The sequence below is a fragment of the Hemitrygon akajei genome, chromosome 27, assembly GCF_048418815.1.
Source record: "Hemitrygon akajei chromosome 27, sHemAka1.3, whole genome shotgun sequence".
In the NCBI taxonomy this organism is placed as follows: domain Eukaryota; kingdom Metazoa; phylum Chordata; class Chondrichthyes; order Myliobatiformes; family Dasyatidae; genus Hemitrygon; species Hemitrygon akajei.
Window position 1 is genome coordinate 20704374 of NC_133150.1, and position 26416 is coordinate 20730789.

At 40.5% G+C, this 26416-nt stretch overlaps 1 protein-coding gene across 5 annotated transcripts in view; it reads right to left on the reverse strand.

Moving 5' to 3' along the window:
• inavab (innate immunity activator b) overlaps positions 1-26416 on the reverse strand; it is a 103091-nt gene that overhangs the window by 61725 nt on the left and 14950 nt on the right. For 3 of the 5 annotated variants that reach the window (XM_073030467.1, XM_073030468.1, XM_073030464.1), the window contains exons 1-2: positions 25474-25813; positions 12388-12481 (exon numbers count right to left, since the gene is read on the reverse strand). In XM_073030467.1, the coding sequence (XP_072886568.1) occupies positions 12388-12442 (55 nt within the window). In that variant the 5' untranslated portion in view covers positions 12443-12481; positions 25474-25813. Of the gene's footprint in view, positions 1-12387; positions 12482-25473; positions 25814-26416 lie in introns of those variants that run through there. The other 2 variants (XM_073030465.1, XM_073030466.1) reach the window with 1 other exon arrangement.

The following is a 26416-nucleotide window of genomic DNA, read 5'->3' on the forward strand; positions in this document are numbered from 1 at the left end:
TGATTGTGGATGAAGGGAAGCCCCTTTGCTTAAAAAAGGAAGACATCTCCTTCGTCCTGGAAAGAAAAGCCTCATCCTGAGAGCAGATGCGGTGGAGACAAAGGAATTGTGAGAAAGGGATAGCCTTTTTGCAAGAGACAGGGTGGGAAGAGGAATAGTCCAGGTCAGTGAGAGTCTGTAGGTTTATAGTAGATATCAGTAGATAGGCCGTCTCCAGAGATGGAGACAGAAAGATCAAGAAAGGGGAGGGAGGTGTCGGAAATGGACCAGGTAAATTTGAGGGCAGGGTGAAAGTTGGAGGCAAAGTTAATGGAGTCGACGAGCTCAGCACGCATCCAAGAGGCAGCGCCAATGCAGTGGTCGATGTAGTGAAGGAAAAGAGGGGGATGGATACCGGTACAGCCTTGGAACATGGACTGTTCCACAAAGCCAACAAAAAGGCAGGCATAACTGGGACCCATACGGGTGCCCATGGCTACACCCTTGGTTTGGAGGAAGTGGGAGGAGCCGAAGGAGAAATTATTGAGAGTAAGAACTAATTCCGCTAGACGGAGGAGAGTGGTGGTAGAGGGGATTTGGTTAGGTCTGGAATCCAAAAAAAAACCGAAGAGCTTCGAGAACATCTCGGTGGGGGATGGAGTTATATAGGGACTGGACGTCCATGGTGAAAATAAGATGGAGGGGGCCAGGGAACTTAAACGTTCCCTCTTTCTGCTTTTCGCAGGGATCGCTCCCTACGCGACTCCTTTGTCCACTCGTCCCCCCCATCCCTTCCCACTGATCTCCCTCCTGGCACTTATCCTTGTAAACGGAACAAGTGCCCTTACACTTACACTTCCCTTACACTTCCTCCCTCACCACCATTCAGGGCCCCAGACAGTCCTTCCAGGTGAGGCGACACTTCACCTGTGAGTCGGCTGGTGTGGTATACTGCGTCCGGTGCTCCCGGTGTGGCCTTTTATATATTGGTGAGACCCAACGCAGACTGGGAGACCGTTTCGTGGAACACCTTCGCTCGGTCCACCAGAAAAAGCAGGATCTCCCAGTGGCCACACATTTTAATTCCACATGCCATTCCCATTCTGATATGTCTATCCATGGCCTCCTCTATTGTCAAAATGAATCCAAACTCAGGTTGGAGGAACAACACCTTATATACCGGCTGGGTAGCCTCCAACCTGATGGCATGAACATTGACTTCTCTAACTTCTGTTAATGCCCCTCCTCCCCTTCTTACCCCATCCCTGACATATTTAGTTGTTTGCCTGTTCTCCATCTCCCTCTGGTGCTTCCCCCCCCCCCCCCAACTCCTTTCTTTCTCCCGAGGCCTCCCGTCCCATGATCCTTTCCCTTCTCCAGCTCTGTATCACTTTCGCCGATCACCTTTCCAACTCTTAGCTTCATCCCACCCCCTCCGGTCTACTCCTATCATTTCGCATTTCCCCCTCCCCCCTCTACTTTCAAATCTCTTACTATCTTTCCTTTCGGTTAGTCCTGATGAAGGGTCTCGGCCCAAAACGTCGACATCGCTTCTCCCTATAGATGCTGCCTAGCCTGCTGTGTTCTACCAGCATTTTGCGTGGCACAGTAGAGGTTGTTCCACATTGCTTTACAATGCTAATTTTCAATGAAAGCAGTTCAGTTCCTGCTGCTGCCTGTAAAGAGTTTGTACATTCTCCATATGACCGTGTGGGTTTCCCCCAGTTCTCCAGTTTCCTCCTACATTCAAAAGAGGTGTAGATCAGGGTTAGTGATTTGAGGGCTTGCTGTATTGGTGGCAGCACTGCAAGCTGCCTAGCACAATCCTCGATGATGTGATTTGATGCATTTCACTGTATGTTCCGATGTTTTGATCAACATGTGACAGATAAGACTAATCTTTAATCTTTGGATCTTTTATCTCTGCTGTCTATCAGGTGAAGACACTCCAGTGCTCTCCTTGTGGAGGAGTTTCAAGATATGGATCTAACAATGATCAAGGGCCAGTGATAGATTTCCGAATCAGGATGCTCTTCAGCTTGGAGAAGAACCTGCTAATGTTCCATCTACCTTCTGCCCTTAGCCTTCTTGGTGGTTGAGGAGGGCAGGCAGATTTGCCTATCTGAGCAGCTGCAGTCTAGTGGCAATGCCCCTGTGGTACTGAGGATAAATGCTTAAGGTCAGTAATGGGGCACTGATCAAGTGGACTGCTTTGTTCTGGATATAGTCACCCTCCTGACTTATACCTTGATTTTTCAGTGTCAAGAGATGAATCACTCACCAAAAGATACCCAACTTCTGACTTGTCCTTGCAGCTTCTGTATTTATCTGGCCTGTCCAGTTTAATGTCTGGAAAATGGTGACACCCAGGGTATAGATGGTGGAAGTTCAGCAAAAATAATGCTATCGATGATAGATAGATAGATACTTTATTCATCCCCATGGGGAAATTCAACTTTTTTCCAATGTCCCATACACTTGTTGTAGCAAAACTAATTACATACAATACTTAACTCAGTAAAAAAATATGATATGCATCTAAATCACTATCTCAAAAAGCATTAATAATAGCTTTTAAAAAGTTCTTAAGTCCTGGCGGTTGAATTGTAAAGCCTAATGGCATTGGGGAGTATTGACCTCTTCATCCTGTCTGAGGAGCATTGCATCGATAGTAACCTGTCGCTGAAACTGCTTCTCTGTCTCTGGATGGTGCTATGTAGAGGATGTTCAGAGTTTTCCATAATTGACCGTAGCCTACTCAGCGCCCTTCGCTCAGCTACCGATGTTAAACTCTCCAGTACTTTGCCCACGACAGAGCCCGCCTTCCTTACCAGCTTATTAAGACGTGAGGCGTCCCTCTTTTTAATACTTCCTCCCCAACACGCCACTACAAAGAAGAGGGCGCTCTCCACAACTGACCTATAGAACATCTTCAGCATCTCACTACAGACATTGAATGACGCCAACCTTCTAAGGAAGTACAGTCGCCTCTGTGCCTTCCTGCACAAGGCATCTGTGTTAATCTCTTTCTTCCTAAAACTAGACATTGTCTAGAACCTCTGTGGCAAGAATATTACTTACCATTTGTCAACCTGTGAATGAATATTGTTTGTGTCTAACTATGTGCAGACATGGACTGATTCATGTGCTGAGGAAATATGAGTGGAATTGAGCATTGTGATAAAGAGTGAGTCATGACCTTATGACCCATGACCTTATGATGGAAAGAAAGTTAAATGTTTGGTTTCCCATATTGGAGAATTATGCAAATTCAACATTCTACAATGAACTATCATTCCATTAAATAAACAAGGCAGCTTGAAACTAATTTTGATATGATACAGTCATCAGGATATAAAAGGGGAGGAGAACAAATTTATTCCAATCGGCTAATCAGTCATCTGTTAAGTTGCTATTGATTATGCTACCAAGCAACACCTGCTCAGTGACGACCTATTCACCAATGTCTAATTTGCTTCTTTATCAGGACCAATTGACCTCTGAACCATTCTTAGTCTAAACATTGGCTAACAAACTGAGTACCTCAGATTATGTTCTGATATTTACATAAGGCATAGAAAGAGGCCATTCAGCCCATTGAGATCATACTGGTTCTCAGAGTAGTGCCATCTTTCACCCCCTTCGTTCACTGTAGCCTACTGTCCTTCACATGCTCATCAATGTCATTCTGATTCTTCTACCACCCACCTACACAAGGGGTAATTTACTGTTGCCAAATAGACCACCAGATGATGCAGCTTTGGGATGTATGTACTCTAGTGAATACCATGCAGTTACAGGGAGACCATACACACTGCCCGGTATTAGCTCCATTGGTCAGGATTGAACCCAGGTCATTGGAGCTACGAGGCATCAGCTCTACAGCTTACTCGATGAGCACAGAATGACAACTCTTGACATCTAAGCCACATTTGACTGAGAGTGGCATTGAAGATCTTAGTAAAAATAAAATTAATGGTCATCAAAGATAGCAGTCCAGTTTTTGGTCATGCCTACACAACAGAAGATACTCACAGCATCCCTTTATTGATTTATTGATTGACTGATACAGCAGACAACAGATCCTTCTGACTAACAAGCCACATCGCCTAGCAACCCACCTATTTAACTCTAGGACAAGTAAAATGACCAATTAACGTATGTCTTTGGACTACGGGAGGAAACTGGAGCACCTGGAGGAAACCCATGCATTAATGGAGTTACCAGAAGTCAATCATCCTAATCCGAGGCATCACTGTAGGAATTCCACTGGGTAGTGTCAAAAACCTAATTATCATCTAATTCATCTATAGCTTTCAAGATGTAGGAACGTTTGCTACTGATTTCACAATGTGCATTTTCATTCTCAACTCCTCACCAAAATGAAGCTGTCCATGCCCTCATGTAACAAGAGCAAGACAACATTCGGGCATGGAAATCTCATCAATCCCACCTGGTAAATAATATATTGCCCTTGGCAAATGTCAAGAATTGTCCTTCTTTAGCAAGGAAAGTCTAACCATATACTCTTGTTACTCAACAGCATTACCATCACCATGTCGCATACCAGCAATGATGTGCGGAAACCCTATTCACCAGAAAATCAACCTGATCAGCCACTGAAGTGCTAGAGTTACAAGAACTGTCCAAAAGCAAAATATCCTGCAGGAGGTGACTCACCTCCTGATGCTGTAAATCTTTTCTACCATCTACTCTTTACTTTCATGAATGAGTACAAAATCAACAACTGTCAGGAAACTTGGCACCCTCCAGGACAAATCAACCTGCTGAATCAGTGACAATTCGTCATCCTAAACATCATCATCGGCATACAGTGGGAACATTATGTACCTTCTATAAAAGGCACATGGTACAAGGGCAGCAGATGAATGAGAACACCAGCACTTCCAAATAGGACATCATCCTGACCCTGAATATAATGCAAGTACTTCATCCTTATTGCCTTTAACTCCTGGGACAACCTAACGAAGTGCACTGTAGGGGTTTGCCTGAACCTAAATCAGAATAGACATAGGGCTTGGTGCAGATCTTCTAGCTGATTATATTTCCATAGATCTGCACCCCTTGTCCTTCTTTCTGGTGGAAGTCATGTACTTGGGAGCTGTTAATGAAAATGCCTTGTTGAAATGCTGCAGGCATTTTGCACTTTGCGGGAAATGAGTGGTGGGTCAGGATGGAGAATGGGGGAGCCGATCAAGTGAGCCACGTCATCCATAATGGGAAGGGGAAGACTGAAAGTTTCCTTTCTTAATCCTGATTTGTGTCAAACGGATGAGTGTGTAAAGTCCAGATTCCACACTGCATTGGAGACACAAGATATGGAAACCAAAGGATCTAGAGCAAGAAGCAAGCTGCATGAGAAACTCATTGGGCCAGACAGCATCTGTAGAGGCATAAGAATCACCGACATTTTGGGATAAGGCTTTGCATCAGGACTGTTCTATGTTCCACTCTGCATTGACTCCGTCAGCCACATGGGAGAACTTTGTCAGTTCTGAACAGTACAGTATTACAAAGCATGGACTGGTTTGGGCAGGAATACAATGTGGGACAACACATTGACAAGAGATCCTGCAGATGCCGGAAATCCGGAGCAACACGCACAAAATGCTGGAGGAACTCAGCGGCTCAGGCAGCATCTATGGAAATGAATAAAGAGTCGACATTTTGGGCTGAGACCATTCTTCAGGACTAGAAAGGAAGGGGGAGTTTGCCAGAATATAAAGGTGGGGGAGAGTGGAAGGAGGACTATCTAGAAAGTTACAGGTGAAGCCAGGTGGGATGGAGAAGGAGGAATCTGACAGGAGAGGAGAGTGGACCATGGGAGAAAAGGAAGAAGGAGGGGCACCAGAAGGAGGTGATAGGCAGGTGAAGAGAAGACACAAGAAGCCAGACTGGGGAACAGAAGAAGAGAGAAGGGGGAGGAAAAAAAATTACCAGAAGGACAAATCAATGTTCATGACATCATGTTGGAGGCTACCTGGATGGAATATGAGCTGTTGCTTCTCCACCCCATCGAGGCCATGGACCAACGTGTCAGAACGGGAATAGGTAAAGGAATTAAAATGGTTGGACACTGGGAAATGCCACTTTTGGTGGATAGAGTAGAAGTGCTCAACAAAAAGATTCCCCAATCACAAGTGTGTTGTATTCCTTTGCGTTTGCGAGATTAAAATAATAAAGTGGAATTAAGAATGAAATTAGTTTTGGTCACTGAAAAATATTCCAGAGTAATCTCTTCTTGCCCTTATAAATGTGTTGGGGAATCAGGAACTTGGTCAACTTCCATAGGGCGTGGCTAAAATGTTTCGGTTTAATCTGATGTTCCCAAGTCCTGAACGTTTGACCCTTGTACTAGTGACTACACCACCATTTGCTTTCAAGTGAGTTTTGTTGTGAAGTGAACAGATGGTGCAGTTGGGCAAATTGCCAAGGGAGGGTAACCAGCCACTCTCAGTCTATTACAGAAAGGAGTGTGTTAGTCCTTCAAGTATGCTCCACCAGACAATGAAATCATGTCTCATTTCCTCCTTTGAACTCTTTTCCCTTTTTAAAGTCACTCATTGATTTTGATTAGTCAATTATTTTAAATTAAAAAGCAACAGTTAACCCCAGGTCAATTGTCATTTTCAGAAGAAATTCCAATTTTCCAGCATAATTTTGGTATAGCCTGGTTTCAGGCTTTGCTCCGTATTCTCCTTTACAAGCCATATTTCACACTCCTAGATCGCCTGACCAGCAAAAACAGTTTTACTCTATCAACCTCATTATGAGCTTGAGAAATTTGACCAAATCAGTTTTTAATCTTTCAGTTCCACTGGGGATACGACTCAGTCTTGTGAAATTCCTCCTTATGACTTCATCAACCATTACTGTAGCAATCTGCACCACATTCCTTCTAAAGTCAATGTGAATGTTGAATAAGGTGTGGTGCCCATAATGCAGAACTTCAGGTGTGGTCAACGCTTAGTTTACTGCAGTTGTAACATGACTTTAAATTTAAAACAACACACGCAAAATGCTGCAGGAACTCAGCAGGTCAGGCAGTACTTATGGAAATGTTTTGGGTTAAATCCTTTCCTCAGGACTGAGTGGGTAGGGTAAAGATGGCAGAATAAAAATGTGGGGGAAGGAGAAGGAGGCTAGCTGGAAAGTGATTGGTGAAGCCAGGTGGGTGGGAAAGGTCAAGGCCTGGAGAAAAAGGAATCTGATAGGAGGGGAAAGGGGACCAGTGGGGAGTAATAGGTAGGTGAGAAGAGGTAACAGGCCAGAGTGGGGAATAGAGGAAAGGAGGGTGGTGGAAATCGATATTCATGCCATCAGGTTGGAAATTTTTAAGTTTTCAGCTGTCTGTCACAAGCAGAGACAATTTGAGAACAGGGACAGAAGAGGAAACTATGGTTATTTCATCACTTTCCTAAAATCAATTTCTAAGATAATTTGTAGTCTCCAACCACATTTTCACCCAAATCAGAATCATAGGATCAACCAAAAATCACATCTATATATTTAGTAGTACACTATGTATCATGGCATTAATCAGCACAAGTTCTGTGTCCTCGCAAGTCCAAGTCCCTGTTTCCTCGACTGAGTTTCATCGCTAGCACCATCTGCCAGGTGTTTCCTTGCTTTACTATTCATAAACATCATCCTGAAGCCCTCTACAGGAACCTATTTAATGAATTATTAGTTTTGTATTATCTGCACACATCAAAACTTTGCTTCATTTTTATATAGATGACATGGGCTTGGATCTGGAGAGTAATGAGCCTCAAACTCAATCATTACATACCTCTGTCCAATTGGTAAATTACAAATAATTTGATTACTGTTTTACATATCCTAACATTGTAGCTATATTACCACCATCCAGAAAAACAATATATTTTCATAATGTCTTTTGGATAATACAAAATGTTATGTCTTTTCCAATTCCATGTATGAAACATCTATTTCCATATCAGGAAAAGCTGAAACATTGTTCCCAGAAATCTGATACCTCCAGATCTTATGGCCGCATCTTACCTTAACTAATTTGTTAACCTTGAATGATACCAAATTATGTATAATCTGGATGAGGAGTACACCATTGAATGGCATTCTTGGAGTGTGCATAAATGCAAAAGAGCATAAGAAATATTTGACTCCTCCTGCATGGCCTTTCATTCAATGATTATGGCATTTTCCTTTATCATATACCTTGATTCCCTTACAATCTAAAAATCCAGTGATGACTGTCATGAATATAATTAGCAACTGATTGTCTTGGATTATCAAGTCATTACCTTCTTCATGAAGTAATTTCTTCTCATCTCTGCCTTGAATGACTGATTTCTCATTTTGAAATGGTGACCCTTAGACCTAGGAAACATCTCCCCTGTTGAATCCCTTAAGGACTTTGCATGTTTTAAAGAGATCACCTTTCACTCTTCTAAATTCAACTCAATTAAAAACCAGTCCGCATAAACTCCCCTTATATGGCAATTCACCATCCAATTAATCCTGCTTCCTCCAGGATTCAACATAACTGGAGCAGGATGTCTTCAATCTTGTACTCAACTCCTCAAATCACAAAAGCCTTTTTCACTGTTTGCTAATATTTTAGCCACAACTTTACTTCAAACTTTGCATGGAAATCCCAAAGTCATATCAATTAGGCAAAATATGTGGAACTACAATCAGCAATGTTTGCTTCCTTATTTGTGACAAACATATGCATTCTGCATGTTTTCCTTTCTATATATTTTTTAAAAACTTTATCTTTTTGACATTTTACTGATGAAGAATACTACTTTTTTTGTAACAACTATTACTAAACCAGGATCTGCTATACCATAAATTGTTTGCAAATAAGAGTTCTTTAAGTTTGTGCTTTGATTCTAAAGGACAGTAAACATGCCCACAGCATCTATTTCTACTTCTTAACATTAATGCAATACAAAGTTATGTAAAATAAAGAATAATCCTCACCACAGTTAAACTGATGAGAGTGCATTCAGTGACTACTTTATTAGGCACAGGAGTGGACCCAGTGTGATCTTCTGTTGCTGTAGCCAATCCACTTTAAGGTTTGCCATGAGATGCATTCAGCGATGCTCCTCCGCACACCACTGTTGCAACATGTGGCTATTTGAGTTAGTCACCTTCCTGTCAGCTTGAACAAGTCTGGCCATTCTCCTCTCTAATTTGAAAGCATTCTCGCCCACAGAACTGCCGCTCACTGGATTTTTTTTGGTTTACGCACCATTCTCTATAAACCCTGGAGATGATTGTGTGATAAAATCCCAGGAGATTAGCATTACTCAAACTATGCCATCTGGCACCAACAATCATTCCACAGACACTTATATCATATTTCTTCCCCATTCTGATGTTTGGCCTGAGCAATAAATGAACTTTTTGACCATGTCTGCATGCTTTTACACTTTGAATTGTTTCCTCAGGATTGGCTGAAAACCCACAAGTGCACAGGTTATACCTGATAAAGTGGCAACTAAGAGTAATATTTAACTCTTAGCAAAATAGTTTTAAAACAATAGAGCTTCTAGCTAAAGCAAAATGTCATTTTGTGCAGAGCAGGAGGAGTAATTCTGAATCTTGGCAGTTATTCCATCTTCAATCCACAATAATCACAAAGTTTGCAGCCTCTGCTCCAGTGTACTCTAACCTATCCAATTATCCCCTGCACTACGTGATACATTGTGGGCACAAAGAAGTCATTGTTGCTACTCTCCCTACTGGAGATAAATTAGACTTCACTACTCCAACTATTTACAGAAAAAAATGTTCTGTACTGATACCATAAATTGTTAGTTATGGAAATATGGAAACAATTCTAATTTTTTTTACATCTCCAATCTAGAATGATATGCTCTCCTGCATGCCTTCATTGATAAATACTTTGAACTTATAAAGTAGGCTCTTCATATCTGAATGTTTGAAATTCTGCAATCTTTTTTGACGAAACTGGGACCTTCATCGTGATAGAGATAATCTGAAAACTTCAAACCAAAGCTTTAAAAATAACTGTTGAATTGGATACAATGCATTGGAACAACTGTTAAGAACCATTCTTGCTAAGGAATAGCTGCTTAATGAAACTTTTGAGTAGGTGCTAATCTATCCACTATGTTCAGCATTGTATTATTCAAAGGAAAATAAGACCTCTGCGCTGACGCATTAACAGTACTAAATACATCAATCACAAGAGGAATTTTCTATAATGTTTACAGTTCCGACGTATAGAGTGAATAGCATTTTGACTTGGAGAACCAGAGGTCATATTTTAATGCATTAGCTTCGACTTTTCAATTTTCTTTCAGTAATATTACACTTCTATTTGCAAGGGATCAAATAATACTGGGTGTTAACATCTCAGAGGATTTATTCTGGGCCCAACACATTGATGAACTCAAGAAGAAGGCACAGCATTGGCTCTACTTCGTTAGGAGTTTGAGGAGATTTGACATGTCACCGGACCCTTGCAGATGTACCCTGGAGAGCATTCAGACTAATCGTGTCACAATCTGGTATGGAGGCTGCTGAGGATTGTAGATTCAACCAACTCCATCAAGGGCACGACCCTCCCCATCACTGAGGACATCTTCAAGAAGTGGTGCCTCAGAAAAGTGGCAGTCGTCATTAAGGACTCTCACCATTTGGAATGTACCCTCTTTTCATTACTTCCATCAGGGTGGATGTACAGGAGCCTGAAGACCCACACTCAATGATTCAGAAACAGCTTCTTCCCCTCCACCATCAAATATCTGAATGATGCATGAACCCATGAACATTACATTGTCACTTTTATTTTGCTCTATTTACGTTTGTATTTATTTTATAATTTACTGTGACTGTATGCACTGTACACCTACCATAAAAAGAGCAAAGCATTTCACATCATATAAACCCGGTTCTGATTCTGATAGAATCCAGAAATCAGGTTTCCACCTTGCTTTAATATTTGTGGAATAAGTTTCACAATACCTAACCAAAACCATAGCCAAGTGGAATGTGCAGCACACTGCACTGAAAGTAAATGTTGTAAAATAGAAATTGCATATTTGCTATTGATAACAGCTATTGTTGTGTTGGTGTGTGGCCTAGTGGATAAGGCATCGGCCTAGTGATCTGAAGGTCACTGGTTCGAGCCTCAGCTGAGGCAGCGTGTTGTCTCCTTGAGCAAGACACTTAACAACACATTGCTCTGTGATGACACTGGTGCCAAGCTGCTTGGGTCCTAGTGCCCTTCCCTTGGACAACATCGGTGGCGTGGAGAGGGGAAGGCCTGCAGCTTGGGCAACTGCCGGTCTCCCATACAACCCTGCCCAGGCCTGCACCCTGAAATCCATGGTCTCACGAGACTAACGGATGCCTATAACAGCTATTGAAATGCTTCGTTAAATTTGAATTCATATGATTAGCACTGTGAATACAATGCTGACCATTTGTATTCATTACAGATATGACTAGTTATGACATACCAACTTAATACATGAATAGCCAAAAATTCATAGACCTGAATCATATCTAGAATTAGCAACTCCAGCATTTTCTATAACCTTGTAATAATTGGTCTTCACAACAATTCTTCCTTCCTGGCAAATCTCAAGATTTCCTATCTGTGTTCCACCATTCCTACTGATAATAAACTTCCATTGCACTAATTGTACCATCTAAAAATAAAAATGTGGTTGTTGAGCTCTGAATCAAACTCAAAGTAAAGCTGTTACATCCTTTCCATACGTTCACAGTAAGCAATAGTTCGACTTCCTATAGTGACTCATAACAAAAAGGAGCTGAGATTCACCAGCCAAGTCTCAGACCATTTTGATGACTGCTGATAGATATTGGTAGAGACAGTGCAATATCATTTTTTAAAAATTCAATGTGATAAGTGACATTAGGAACACTAATGGTTTTACATAGACAATATCTATTTAAGTGCCAATTTCAGAATTGATGAAAATTGTATGAAAATTCCAATTAACACCAGAGAAAATTGACTTGGTTTGATAATCTTACGTGAAGAGAGGATAATGGAGTTATCAAGAATATTATTTGAGAGCAAAATTTATAATTAAATTTATGAAGAAGCAACTAAAAATCAATCTAACAAACTTGAGGTATAGTAATATATACACATTGAAGTCCAATCTTCAAATTTGGCCCCACTTAAGTCAAACCAAGAATTCACAATGTATTGTATAATTTGCACATTCAGCACATAAAGCAAATGGATATGTGTTATCCCTCTCCTTCAAATGCGTTCACATCTTAGACCATAAATTACATGGGGAAAAATAAAAATATCCAAAAGTACACTAAAGAAATGAGTTGATCTGATCAAAATCGAATAATATTACAGATAAATTAAAAGCAATTTACCTGACTGGAGAATGACTCCACTATCAGAATCACTGACTTCATCTTTGCTTTCCATCTCCAGTGGAATGGATTATTTCCTATTGCTTCTTTGGTCCTGCAATAATTAATGCCAGAAAGAATTTACTTTGTTATGTGTCAATTGTATACAAACTAAATTAAAACAGTTTTTACGTTCAAAGTTTTTTTTTGGTATGAAACACACAATGATCGAACCATTCAAAAAATAATGTACAATTACATTTTTTCTTATTTATAATAATTTAAATCACCTCATGTTGATCTGATTATCGATCTCAGTAACAAATACTGTACCTACAAATTAGCAACCAGACAAACATTAGAGATCTCTCTCTTACTGGTGCTGCAGCACTTGCACCCAAACCAAGGGATTCTCAATATTGATTGTGAAAATAAGCAAATTAATTTTAAACATTGAGGTAATGATTCCAAATGTAGACTTGCAACTAGAAAGGGAATATGGCCTGATAACTGGTAAATGAAAGCAAGTTGAGCAGCAATGCTTTCTTTTTATAATAAGTAGTTGCTTTGCCTATTTCTTCTTAGGTAATTATTGTTTATGCATCACATTCATATATACTAATTCACCAATTCCAGAGCAAAATTCTTATTTTATTTATTCAAAAAAAATTTTCATTAACTTTTTATCATCTTCACGTCCTTTAACTAACAATGTAATTTGCACCTCATTTCTTGTCTGTTTACACCACATCTATTTATTCTCAGAGCTACGCATCTGCCTTCAGGCTTCCTCGTGCCAAAGCAGAGAAACGTTTGAATTCCTAGCAATCTGCTATTTTCAGAAATTGTTCAATATATTACAAACGTTTGTAATTATAAGCAAAAACTTGCTGACAGTGCATGTGATGGGTCAGAAATTACTTCAATGTACTACAGAATTCCCTTTTTTCATGATGCCTTTATGCCAAATAGATTTCTGTATTTAAATAACATGCCTCTACTGCACCAATAACAGAGTACAGCAAGCAAGAAACGAAAGAGATGGAGTGGGCAAAGCACTAGGAAAGAAGGATTTGCAGATAAGAGACTGATCCGTGTGGAAAGGTACAGAGAGATATTGGAGGGAAGAGAAACAATGATCTGTAATCATTGAATGGAGAATGTAAACCAGTAATTATAGGGAGAGAAAGCTTCCCAGACTGAGTGTAATGTACCATGGCCGGATAATTAGTAGGTACAGTTCTTGTTGTCGGTAGTAAATTATACTTAACTTCATCACTAACAACTTATTCCTGCAATCATCTCTTAAATGTTTGTAATTGTTATATTTGTAACCACTTGCATGCAATATTATTTTGATAACTACGCTATGACTCCAGTCTCATGCTAGTGAAGTTACCAATTCAAAAGACTTGACTAGTGACCTACTGTAGTGAAGTGGACTGCAGAATTGTAATTCTATTAATAGTGCATAGTATCAATCTACCAAACAGGTGTAAATGCCCAACAGGTTCACTAATATGGATAGTGGAAGAAATGCTGTTATCCTTATCTGGTCTGGGTTTTTTATGTGACTCCTAGCACTAGTTTCACACTTTCTTTATGAGCCTGCACTAATAAAAACATGTTGGGCCCATCATAAATCAAAGCCAAAAATGCTGCATAAACCACTTTAATATAATGGTGGGTATGAACATGAAGCAGTGACCAATTCAAGAGCTGAATCTATTCAATTAACAGCACCATAATGTCAGCAGATTTGTCCCACCATGTCTAAATGTGTCCATTTGAAGTATCTGTGATAAACAATCGTTTTAATAAAATATGGCTGTAACCAAAATGTAAATCTACACATCCGATTTTGCTTTTGCAACAAAGAATTCAGCATGATGTTAAATATTTAGCTTTGTCATACTTTAAGGTACATTTGTTTTGCTTTATCCAAGTAGAATGTTTCATTGTCAGCATTAACTTATAGAATTTGAATCGAATTGACTTTATTTCTTACATCCTTCACATACATGAGGAGTAAAAATCTTTACGTTACATCTCCGTCTAAATGTGCAATGTGTAATCATAGTAATATATAATAAATAGAATAGTCAATGCAATACAGAGTACACTCAAGTCAGTGTGAGTTCATCAGTCTTTTGGCCTACTGGAAGAAACCTTCCCGGAGCCTGTTGGTCCTGATTACTATGCTGCGATACCGCTTCACGGATGGTAGCAGCTGGAATAGATTGTGGTTGGGATGGCTTGGGTCCCCAATGATCCTACGGGCCCTTTTTTACACATCTGTCCTTGTAAATGTCCTGAATCATGGGAAGTTCACATCTACAGATGTGCTGGGCTGTCCACGCCACTCTCTGCAGAGTCCAGCGATTATGGGAGTTACAGTTCCCACACAAGGCAGTGATGCAGCCAGTCAGCATGCTCTCAATTGTGCCCATGTAGGAAGTTCTTGGGATTTGGGGGCCCATACCAAACTTCCACAACTGTCTGAAGTGAATTTGCAAGTGGAGCAAAATTTGCTTTTGAAGAGCCAAACGAAGATGAAAATATTAATTATAGGAGTTGTGTGACTTCTTGTGGGCAATGCAATTGTATAATGAGTGAGAAGAGAATGGTGAATGTTCAGTTGCCTGGTGTGAACTGAACACACAATAAAGTCATGGATTGAAGAGATTCAAATAATGAGTTTGCTTGTGACAATGACATGTGTCAAAAAATCAGAATCAGAATCAGAATCAGGTGTATACCACCGGCATGTGACGTGAAATTTGTTAACTTAGCAGCAGCAGTTCAATGCAATACATAATCTAGCAGAGAATAAAAAAATAATAATAATAAATAAAATAAACATAATGGTAAACAAACAAGTAAATTGATTATGTATATTGAATAGATTTTTTTTAAATGTGCAAAAACAGAAATACTGTATATTTAAAAAAGTGAGATAATGTCCAAAGCTTCAATATCCATTTAGGAATCGGATGGCAGAGGGGAAGAAGCTGAATTGCTGAGTGTGTGAGTGTGCCTTCAGGCTCCTACACGATGGTAACAGTGAGAAAAGGGAATGCCCTGGGTGCTGGAGGTCCTTAATAATGGACGCTGCCTTTCTGAGTGTGGTAAACTATGTATACCTGTCTGGACACGCCCCTCTGCTGACTGCTCCTGTGGCTCCTCCCACAGACCCCTGTATAAAGGCGATTGGAGGCACTGCTCCTCCCTCAGTCTCCAGGATGTTGTGTGGTGCTCTCTTGCTGCTAAGTTCGCCTCCCGTCTCCAAGAGTTATTGATGGTGCATCACTGAGACAACGCTCCCTAAAGATGTCCTAACTAAGTATAGTCACTGTCTTGTCTTCTTTATAACTACATCGATATGTTGGGACAGGTTAGATCCTCAGAGATCTTGACACCCAGGAACTTGAAGCTGCTCACTCCCTCCACTTCTGATCCCTCTTTGAGGATTGGTATGGGTTCCTTTGTCTTACCCTTCCTGAAGTCCACAATCAGCTCTTGCATCTTACTGACGTTGAGTGCCAGGTTGTTGCTGCGACACCACTCCACTAGTTGGCATACCTCACTCCTGTACACCCTCTCGTCACCATTTGAGATTCTACCAACAATGGCTGTATCGTCAGCAAATTTGTAGATGGTATTTGAGCTATGCCTAGCCACACAGTCATGCGTATACAGAGAGTAGAACAGTGGGCTCTACTCTCTGTATACAACATTTCTAAAATACAAATATTAGATTTCAGAACCTCATGGTCTTACAAATCTCCAGCAGCCAATTTACCTTGGCAAGATCAAGCAATCCCAATGAGTTGCTCTGTTTTAACACATTGTGTAGGTACAAGTACTGGGCATTCAATGCACTGAACACTTGATCTACTTTAATATAGAGCCATGGGATCGTTCATGTGCATTTGAGATAGTAGTTTGGGTTTTGCAATCACCCAGAGTATGATATCCTACAAAGCTTAGGGCAATATTGCCCTAAATGTAAGAAATGTAAGAAATATTGCATAGTTTAATTTGTAGACGATTTCTTTTTGGTACATTAAAACAAAATGGTAACACCTGATGCAGGTTATTGACTTGAATGTATAGAATTTTTATATTCACAGTAGTGCTAAACTGATGCGGATTTCCTGTGTTTTCTGCTTTAGTTTAGGATGGTATTATTTCTCCATTGAATATCAGCTATAGAAGATGTTCTTAATTATAACAAACATGAGGATCATAATGGAAGAATTTAATACCCTTGATTTCCGACAGTGTTGGGAAAGTAGATTCACCGACAGGTTTACATCCACATATACCTCAGAAAGCTGAACGGTAAATTCTTCTGCCATAGCAGCAATGAACCATTTTTCTTAAATTTGTAATTCCAAAGCATGCAATTGTCAAATGATTTGGAGCAGGTCATTAATCAAGTAAGCAGTATATTTCCTATTTTCAGCAAAGAAAAGCGAAGAAAAAGCTGTAGGTGTTGAAGCTAAAGCTGAAATACTGGCTTGTCAACCAACACCTGTATAGATGTTCAACACCCTTTGGTAATAAGGATTCACTGGAAAATATGGATGATATAGAGCTTAGTCATGTAGAAAGTAGTATGACAGGGTCTTCAATACAATTCTAGCTGCTTATCCAAGTTGCACAAGAAGTTCCAAGAAGTTCCTGCCTTCTCCCCATATTCATTAATCTCTTTACCCATAAGAACTATTTCCAACTCCTTCTTAAAATATGTCTAACATTTTTAGTTCTCCTTAATACCTTCAAAAACCAAATCACCCTTAGCTTTCCAAATTACAAGAAACATAACTCTATGGTATATTAATTGTTGTTGAACTATTATTCTGGTTGATCATTTTTGGTTTAACTCTTCTTTCCAAAGGCATAGTGCCCAGAACTATTCCCTTTGTTCTACTGCACTCCTCAGTGCTCTAACACTCACTGTGTAAGACCTATCCTGGTTGGTCCTCACCTCACACTAGTCTGCTTTAAAATCCATCTGCTATTTTTCAGCCCATTTTTCCAACTGCTTCAGATCCCCTCAAGCTTTGATAGTCTTCCTTGCTGTCCAGTACAACCCTAATGTGCTGATCCAGTTAACCACATTATCATCCAGATCATTGATATAGATGATAAACAACAATGGACCCAGCACCAATCTCTGCCACGCTCCACTAATCACTGGCCTCCAGTCAGAGAGGCAACCAATTGCTTCCACTGTCTGGCTTCTTCCATGAAACCAAAGTCTAATCCAATTTATTACCTCATCCTGAATTGACTGAACCTTTTTGACCAACCTACCACATGGGACCTTGTCAAGTGCCTTGTTGAAGTCCATGTAGACAACATCCACTGCCTTGCCTTCATCAACTTTCCTGGTAACTTCCTCTAAAAGCTCTATAAGTTTGGTTAGATATAACCTACCATGCACAAAGATATGCCGACTATCCCTCATCAGTCCTTGTCTATCCAAATACTCAAATCTAGGTTGGGCTGAGTGCGGGTAGGTGGGACTAGGTGAGATTAAGAGTTCGGCACGGACTAGGAGGCCCAGAATGGCCTGTTTCCGTGTTGTGATTGTTATATGGTTACATGGTTATAGTCCCTTGGAATACCTTCCAATAAATTTCCTACTGGCCTACAATTTCCTGGTTTATTTTTAGAAACTTTCTTAAATGACAGAACAACATTAGCTATCCTTTAATTCTCCAGTACCACACCTGTTGCTAAGGATGATTTAAGTTTCTCTGCTAGGGCCTCTGCAATTTCTGCACTTGTCTTCCATGGGTCCAAGGGGACACCTTGTAAGGGGACTTGTGCACTCTAATTTGCCTCAAGACAGCAAACACCTCCTCCTCTTTAATCTCTATTGGGTCCATGACCTTGCTGCTGCTTTGCCTCACTTCTAGAGACTCTTTGTCTGAATCCCAAGTAAAAACAGATGCAAAAAAAAAAAATCCATTTAAGATTTCCCCCATCTCTTTTGGCTCCACACATAGATTATCATTCTGATCTTCCAGAGGACCAATTTTGTCCTTTGCAATCCTTTTGCTCTTAACATACCTGTAGAAGCTCATAAGATTCTCCTTCACCTTGGGTGCCAGAGGAACCTCATGCCTTTTTTTTTCTCTTAATTAAGGCCTCAATATCTCTTGAAAACCAAATTTCCTTGAACCTGTTATCCTTGGCTTTTATTCTGACAGGCACATACAAACTTTGTACTCTCAAAATGTCACTTTTGAAGGCCTCCCACTTACCAAGTACACCTTTGCCAGAAAACAACCTATTTCAATCCACACTTCCCAAATCCTTTCTGATGCCATCAAAATGTGTCTTTCTCCAATTTAGAATCTCAACCTGAGGACCAGACCTATCCTTTTCCATAATTACCTTGAAACTAATGGCATTATTAACACTAGATTCAATGTATTCAGCTACACAAACTTCTGAGATCTTCCTTGTGTCATTCCCTAATAGATCAAATTTTGCACACTCTCTTGTTGGGACTTCTATGTACTGATTAAGGAAACTTTCCTGAACACATTTGACAAGCTCTATCCTACCTGGTCCTTTTACAGTATTGGAGTCCCACTCAATAAGTGAAAAGTTAAAATCACCAACACAGCCTGATGTTTCTTGCAACGGACTGCAATCTCTCTACAATGTTGTTCTAAATCCCTTGGACTATTGGGTAGTCTAAAATGTAGTCCTATTAACATGGTGATGACTCTCTTTTCCTCGGTTCCACCCATAATGTCTCACTAGACAAGTTTTCCAGTCTGTCCTGACTAAGCACTGCCATGACGTTTTCCCTGACTAGTAATGCTACCCCCCCCCCCCCCACCTGTAATCCCTCCCACTCTATCAAGTCTAAAACAGCAGAATCGCGGAGTATTGAGCTGCTAGTCCTGTCCCTTCTGCAACCAAGCCAGACTTATGACCACATATCAGAATTCTCTGTGTTGATCAATGCCCTGAGTTCATCTGTGTTTCCTACAATACTTCTTGCATTGAAATAAGCAACTCAGAATGTTACTCCCACCATGCTCAACCTCTTGATTCCTGACTTTGTCTGAGGTCTTAATATTTGTCCCCACAACCATTCCACTATCTGTTCTGGCGCTCTGGTTCCCATCTCTCCGCAACTCTAGTTTAAAACCCCACCCCCATGCAGCACTAGCAAACCTTCTCATGAGGGTATTAGACCCCTTCAAAACATCGCTTCTGTACAGGTCCCACCTTCCCTGGAAGAGAACTCAATGATCCTAAAATCTGATGCCCTCTCTCCTACACCAACTCCTTAGCTACTTGTTAGACTGTGTGATCTTCCCATGTCTGGCCTCACTAGTACATGGCATGGGTAGCAATTCTGATATCACAACGCTGCGGGTCTTGTCTTTTAACGTAGCACCTAACTCCCTGAGCTCATTTTGCAGGACCTCATCCCTCTTCCTTCCTATGGTACCTGCATGGACCATGACCTCTGGCTACTCACTCTGCCACTTAAGAATGCTAAGGAATTGAGACAAGATATCACAGACCCTGGCACCCAGGAGACAACACACCATCTTGGAGTCTTATTCTCATCCACAGAATCTACTCTCTGTTTCCTTAACTAATAAATCCCCTATCACCACAGCTTGCCTGTTCTCCCCATTTCCCCTCTGAATCACAGAGCCTTGACTCCTGTGACTTTCCTCTGATAGGCCAATCCTCCATTTTTGGCCCAGATTGCGGTGATCTACAATACTGCGCAAAAGTAGAGACATAGAGTGCCAATAAAGAGTATTCACCCTTCCCACCGCCCCGGGAAGTTTTCATAAGACCATAAGACATAGGAGCAGAATTAAGCTATTGACCCCATCAAGTCTGCTCTGCCATTCCAACATGGCTTATCCCGGAGTAGACTTGATGGGCTGATTGACCCAATTCTGCTCCTATGTCTTATGGTCTATGATCTCATGTTTTATTGTTTTACAACATTGAATCATGGCGGATTTAATTTGGCTTTTTTGACACTGATCAGCAGAAAAAGACTCTTTTGTGTCAAAGTGAAAACAGATCTCTACAAAGTGAGCTAAATTAATTGCAAATATAAAACACAAAGTAAAACACTTAACTATCACCCCCTTTAATATGACGCACCAAATCATCACTGGTGCAGTCAATTGGTTTTAGAAGTCACATAATTAATTAAATGGAGATCACCTGTGTGCAGTCAAGGTGCTTTAATTGACTGTAGTAAATGTATACCTGTATCTGAAAAGTTCAATTGCTGGTGAGTCAGTATTCTGGCAAAAACTACACCATGAAGACAAAAGAACACTCCAAGCAATTCCACAAAAAGGTTATTGAATAGCACAAGTCTGAAGATGGATACAAGAACACTTCCAAGTCACTGAATATCCCTTGGAGTACAGTTAAGTCGATCATCAAGAAATGAAAAGAATATGGCTCAACTGTAAATCTGCCTAGAGCAGGCCATCCTGAAAAACTGAGTGACCATAAAAGGAGGGGACTAGTGAGGGAGGCCACCAAGAGACCTGTGACAGCTCTGGAGGAGTTACAAGCTTCAGTGGCTGAGATGGGAGAGACCGTGCATACAACAACTGTTGCCCGGGTGCTTCACCAGTCACAGCTTTATGGGAGAGTGGCAAAGAGAGAGCCACTGTTAAAATAAACTCACATATAATCTCAGCTAGAGTTTGCCAGAAGACATATGGGAGAATCTGAAGTCAGCTGAACAAGATTTCTATAGTCTGATGAAACCAAAACTGGGCTTTTTGGCCATCAGACTAAACACTGTTTAGTGTAAGCCGAACAACACACATAATCAAAAACACACCATCCCTACCGTGAAGCATGGTGGTGGCTGCATCATGCTGTGGGGATGCTTCACTGCAGCAGGCCCTGGAAGGCTTGTGAAGATATAGGGTAAAATAAGTGCAGCAAAATACAAAGAAATCCTGGAAGAAAACCTGATGCAGTCTGTAAGACAACTGTGACTTGGAAGAAGATGTATTTTCCAGCAAGACAATGACCCCAAGCATAAAGCCAAAGCTACACAGAAATGGTTTAAAAACAAGGTTAATCTCCTGGAATGGCCAAGTCAGAGTCCAGACCTCAATCCAATTGAAAATTTGTGTCTAGGCTTGAAACAAGCTGTTTGCTCATAATCCCCATGTAATCTGACAGAATTTAAGCAGTTTTGTAAAGAAGAGTGGGGAAAAATTGCAGTGCCCAGATGTGCAAAACTGATAGAGATCTATCCACGCAGTCTCCCACATGCTTTCTGGCAAACTCTAGCCAGAAGTACATCTATTGCTGCCAAAAGTACATCAGACTAAATACTTGTGCAATCAATTATTGTCTTATATTTGTAATTAATTTAGATCACTTTGCAGAGATCTTTTTCACTTTGACACAAAAGAGTCTTTCTCTGTTGATCAGTGCCAAAAAAACCAAACTAAATCCATTGTGGTTCAATGCTGTAAAATAATAAAACGTGTAAACTTCCAAGGGGGTGGGTGAATACTTTTTATAGGAACTGTATATATAACTAAGGTGCCTAAGAATTTTGCACAGTACTGTAGTGATTTTACGTATTGCACTGTGCTGCTACCACAAAAAAAGAAATTCTATGACATATGTGAGTGATGATTAAGCTGATTCTGATATGGGTCTTTATTGTGGACTGAAGGGGGTCCACAACAAAAATTCCACAATGTGGAAGGGGGCCAGGAGAGGGGAATCATGGTTGGGAAAAGGGGAAGGAGAGGAGACGGAGTGGGAATCACCAGAGAGACATCCTGTAATAATTCATAAACCAAATGTTTGGAATCAAATGACCTTGCCTGGTGTCTCAGGGGTGGATGTGTCTGCACCCATGCCACCCCACCTGCCTCTGGCACTCCTCTGCAACCTGTCCCACACCCTTCCCTCTGCACTCCACCCTCACCACTCCCAACATCTTTTGCTCCAGCCAGATTTACAATCTCGCTGTCCGCTTCACGTTGACAAATATAGTTAATATAGCACTGTGCAAAAGTCTTAGGCACATATATAGCTAGGGCACCTAAGACTTTTGCACAGTACGGTATCTTCATATCATTTTCTTTAACTCTGTCACAACATTTTGAGTCATTTTATTAAGATGAGATTAGTGGATAAACGCAGGTTTTTGTGAACTTATCACATTTAAACTTTATAATTGATTTTTGACAAAATAAACGTTTTCATAATAAAATACTGTTTACAAGAATAAACCGTTCAATGCCTTTTCACACTTTACAGTCATAGTCAATGCTTTCCATTCTGTTCTACTGCATTCCAATGCATCAGTAGTACTGCTACCACTCCTGTGGCCCTCTAGAGTGGTATAATACTACAATAATTGAGTCGCCTCCTCCCCTACCCGGCCCCTCCCTCTCCAGTAGGAGAAGATACCAATCCACAAAGATCAATGTTCCTCAGATGTCGTATCAGAACTCACTTATCACAGCAGGGCTCACAAAATTACAAAACCACCTTAAGCATATAGAGAGCTAATTTGTGATTTCACTGCTAACTATCCTCCCACTTCACTTAATCTCCCAGCACAGCCCACACTAAGCACACCATTGCCCGCCAAAGGAAAGCACATGCCCATGTTGAAGTTTAAACACTTATAAATTTTAATGAGGCTTCTGACATATGGCTGACACAAATGTTATTCCTGGTGAGTTATCACCTTTTATGTGCTGCCTTAGAAACAGCGAAAGGGTTGGTCACAGCGAGAGTCTTGGTGACAGGAAGTAAACGGGTTGTGGTGACACTGCCTTGCTGCAGGAGCACTCTGCTCTCAGCAAGACAAAAGCTCACAGAGAAGTCTGCTCCTTTTGCAGACTGAGCCCATACGAGAAACTGCCTATCTGAACTTGTGGGAAACAGCAAACATTAGGTGGCAGACACATAGCCAACACACATACTTTCATGGTCAGAATTTATCAATAGTTAGCCATAAAAAGTGCAAATGTTTGCTAGGTGGTGTGTGTTTAGTTTGTTTATGGTCTTTGCTAAAAATACTAATCAACGGATTTAGCAACATTCATTATCGCTGAAAGTGTGAGACACCAACCCAAACCTCACCAGTCCTGTCTGGCACTTCACAGCTGCTAAACTGTTCTTCCCTCACTTTTTAAAAAACAACAGAATACAATGATAGAACATTACCTTTCAAACATTTCAGTGGTAGCAGCTTAAACTATTCATCTGTGATTACCCCATGAAAATTCCAGTGTTCCTAAGTACAATTCTAACAGTATTTACTCAATCACTTTGAATCATTGTTTAGTCAGTGACAGGACATAATTCAATAGGAAATATCATACAGATACCTGGCTTGATTGAGTAATTTAGTCCAGTTTTTTTTAGAGTCAGTCCATTAAAACACATTATTAGACACAAGAGGTACTGCAGATGCTGGAATCTAGAGCAATACACACAAAGTGCTGGAGGAGCTCAGCAGGTCAGGCAGCATCTATGGATGGAATGAACAGTCGACGTTTTAGGCCGAGACCCTTCATCAGGACTCGTTATTAGAATTGTGTAATTTTTGCCACTATAAGAGGCACAAAATATCAGCAGAAATAATGAAGAACCCTAATATTTCCATTTGATATTTCAGGTTGCAGTCCTGTGCTATGCTGTGCTGTTTCTGTATCGAAAGACAACTGGAGAAAAAAGTAACATAATTTCTTCTTAAAAATTTATTACAATCTCTAGTTCATTGAGATGGTCAGACCACACTTGGAGTATTGTGAGCAGTTTTGGGTGCCCAATCTAAGAAAAGACGTGCTGGCATTGGAGAAGGTCCAGAGGAGGTTCACGAGAATGAAAGGGTTTACATATGAAGAGCGTCTGATAATTCTGGGCCTGTACTCACTGGAGTTTAGAAGAATGAGGAGGGGTTGGTTTCATTGAAACCTATTGAATATTTAAAGACCTAGATAGAGTGGATGTGGAGAAGATGTGTTCCCTGTAGCTGGGGAGTCTAGGACCAGGTGGCATCACTCAGAATAGAAAGACATTCCTTCAGAACAGAGCTGAGGAGAAATTTCTCCAGAGGGTGGTGAATTTGTGGAATTCATTGACACAGACTGTTGTGGAGGTCAAGTCATTGGGTATCTTTAAAGTGCAGTTGATAGGTTCTTGATTAATAAGAGTGTCAAAGGTTCCAGGGAGAGGTAAGAAAATGGTGTTCAGAGGGACAATAAATCAGCCATGATGGAATGGTAGAGCAGATTTGATGGGCCAAATGGTCTAATTCTGCTCCTATGTCTTATGGTCTAATAAGTCAGGTATTAATTAAATTAAGAATTTATGTCCTTTGGCTTTTCTCTGAGGATGATGGCTTGTGGCAATTTATAGTTTGTGGACAGTGAAAGCCATTGAGTAACGCAGCCAGGAGGATAGTTACTTTTTGTGATTAAGGATACTTACAGTAAATGCAGTCAGGTTAATTAGTACCAGGATTTTATGAATCAAGTGTGCTTCTGTTTAAAACATGAACATCTCCAGTGCAAATCCAATGGCATGATTGTCAAATTCCCATGAAGGGAAACTGCTCAATTGAAATTCAGCCGATTAGCTCAAAAATACTGAAAGCAGGCCATTCTTAAATCCAGTCGTTGTCCTGGCATTGAGTATCACTCCTTAAACAATGACTCTACTTCAGTTTGTCCCATTTTCAAAGCACAAAAGCAAACCATTAAGATTTTCCCCAATTAACACAAGATCCCCACACTTACTTTTAAATCCTGTCAGTGTAAACTTCATTGCTACAAATCAGATTTATTATAAATTCAGAAACGTTTTGCTGTTGTTTTAACATGGAAATTAAAGACTAGAACTGCCACAAACTATTGATCTTCTAAACTGTTTGTCCATTAAAATACCTAATGTTATTTTATCAGCTTCACTTTGAAGTACTAGAGTGAACTGGCAGAGACATAATACAGCTACTCCCTGAAGGTGTGCCCGATCTGTGAAAGCAAACATTCTCTAGAAACCAAAGTGCATAGAAATGTGAAGAATAAATATCCTTACCTGTTTATTCAATTGTGTCCTCAAGTTAAAAAAGCTTCAAATAAAGTATTCAGGCAGGAGAAATATAAACTATTTTTAGAGCAGTTCCACAGTAATCCTTGGCAAATAGACAGTTGAGTTGTTCTAATTCACGGTCTCCAGTATGTACACTCCTGAATATACTAACCTGTTTCAACTTGAGTGTGAGGGAGGAGCAAAATACAAAACCTTATCAGCACTAAATCATCCAACTAAAACTGCGAGATTAAGCAAACACCAATGGTGGAATCAGCCAGAAATATTGAAGGACCTCCTTCCATCCCTTTTCCACTGACTCTACCCTTTTGTCGAACAGCACAGCTCCACCAGGCTCTTTATTATGTTATCAGTTTGCATTTCACAAATGTACCTATAAGGTGGAAAGAAATCCAACCAATAGGTTCAGCATCATGTGGTGTGTCATACATTCCAAGCACTAAGTCTCTCCCACACAAACTTGCGCAAGTTCATTATATGACTGCAGCTGGCAAACCAGGAGACTCAAGTTAGACCTTTCTTAATTTTTCCCCACTGCATTCTACAATAGGTACACAGTATATCTACTGAGGTTTTTTTTTAAGCTTCAGGTGTGTTTCTACCCAGGTGGTAGCCAGTCTCAAAATTAACAGTATGTTGCCACACCTAAAGCCAAACAGCTGACAGAAAAAAGACACTGTGAGAAGGACCCAGTCCATGAATCACTGAAGGCCCATGAGCAATACCGTGTCGCTATTGAGACAGCAAATGGTACTTAGTGTCAGGATAGTTAAATATTAAATAACACTTGTAATTTATGGAAGGTAAGACTAACTTACGCGAGACTAACGGATATCCTGCCACCACTGAGGTCTCATCACTAGTGCAGCAAGCTGTTCACTGTTGGCCGTACTGTTTTCTGTGCATCTGTGCTGTGTACTTCACATAT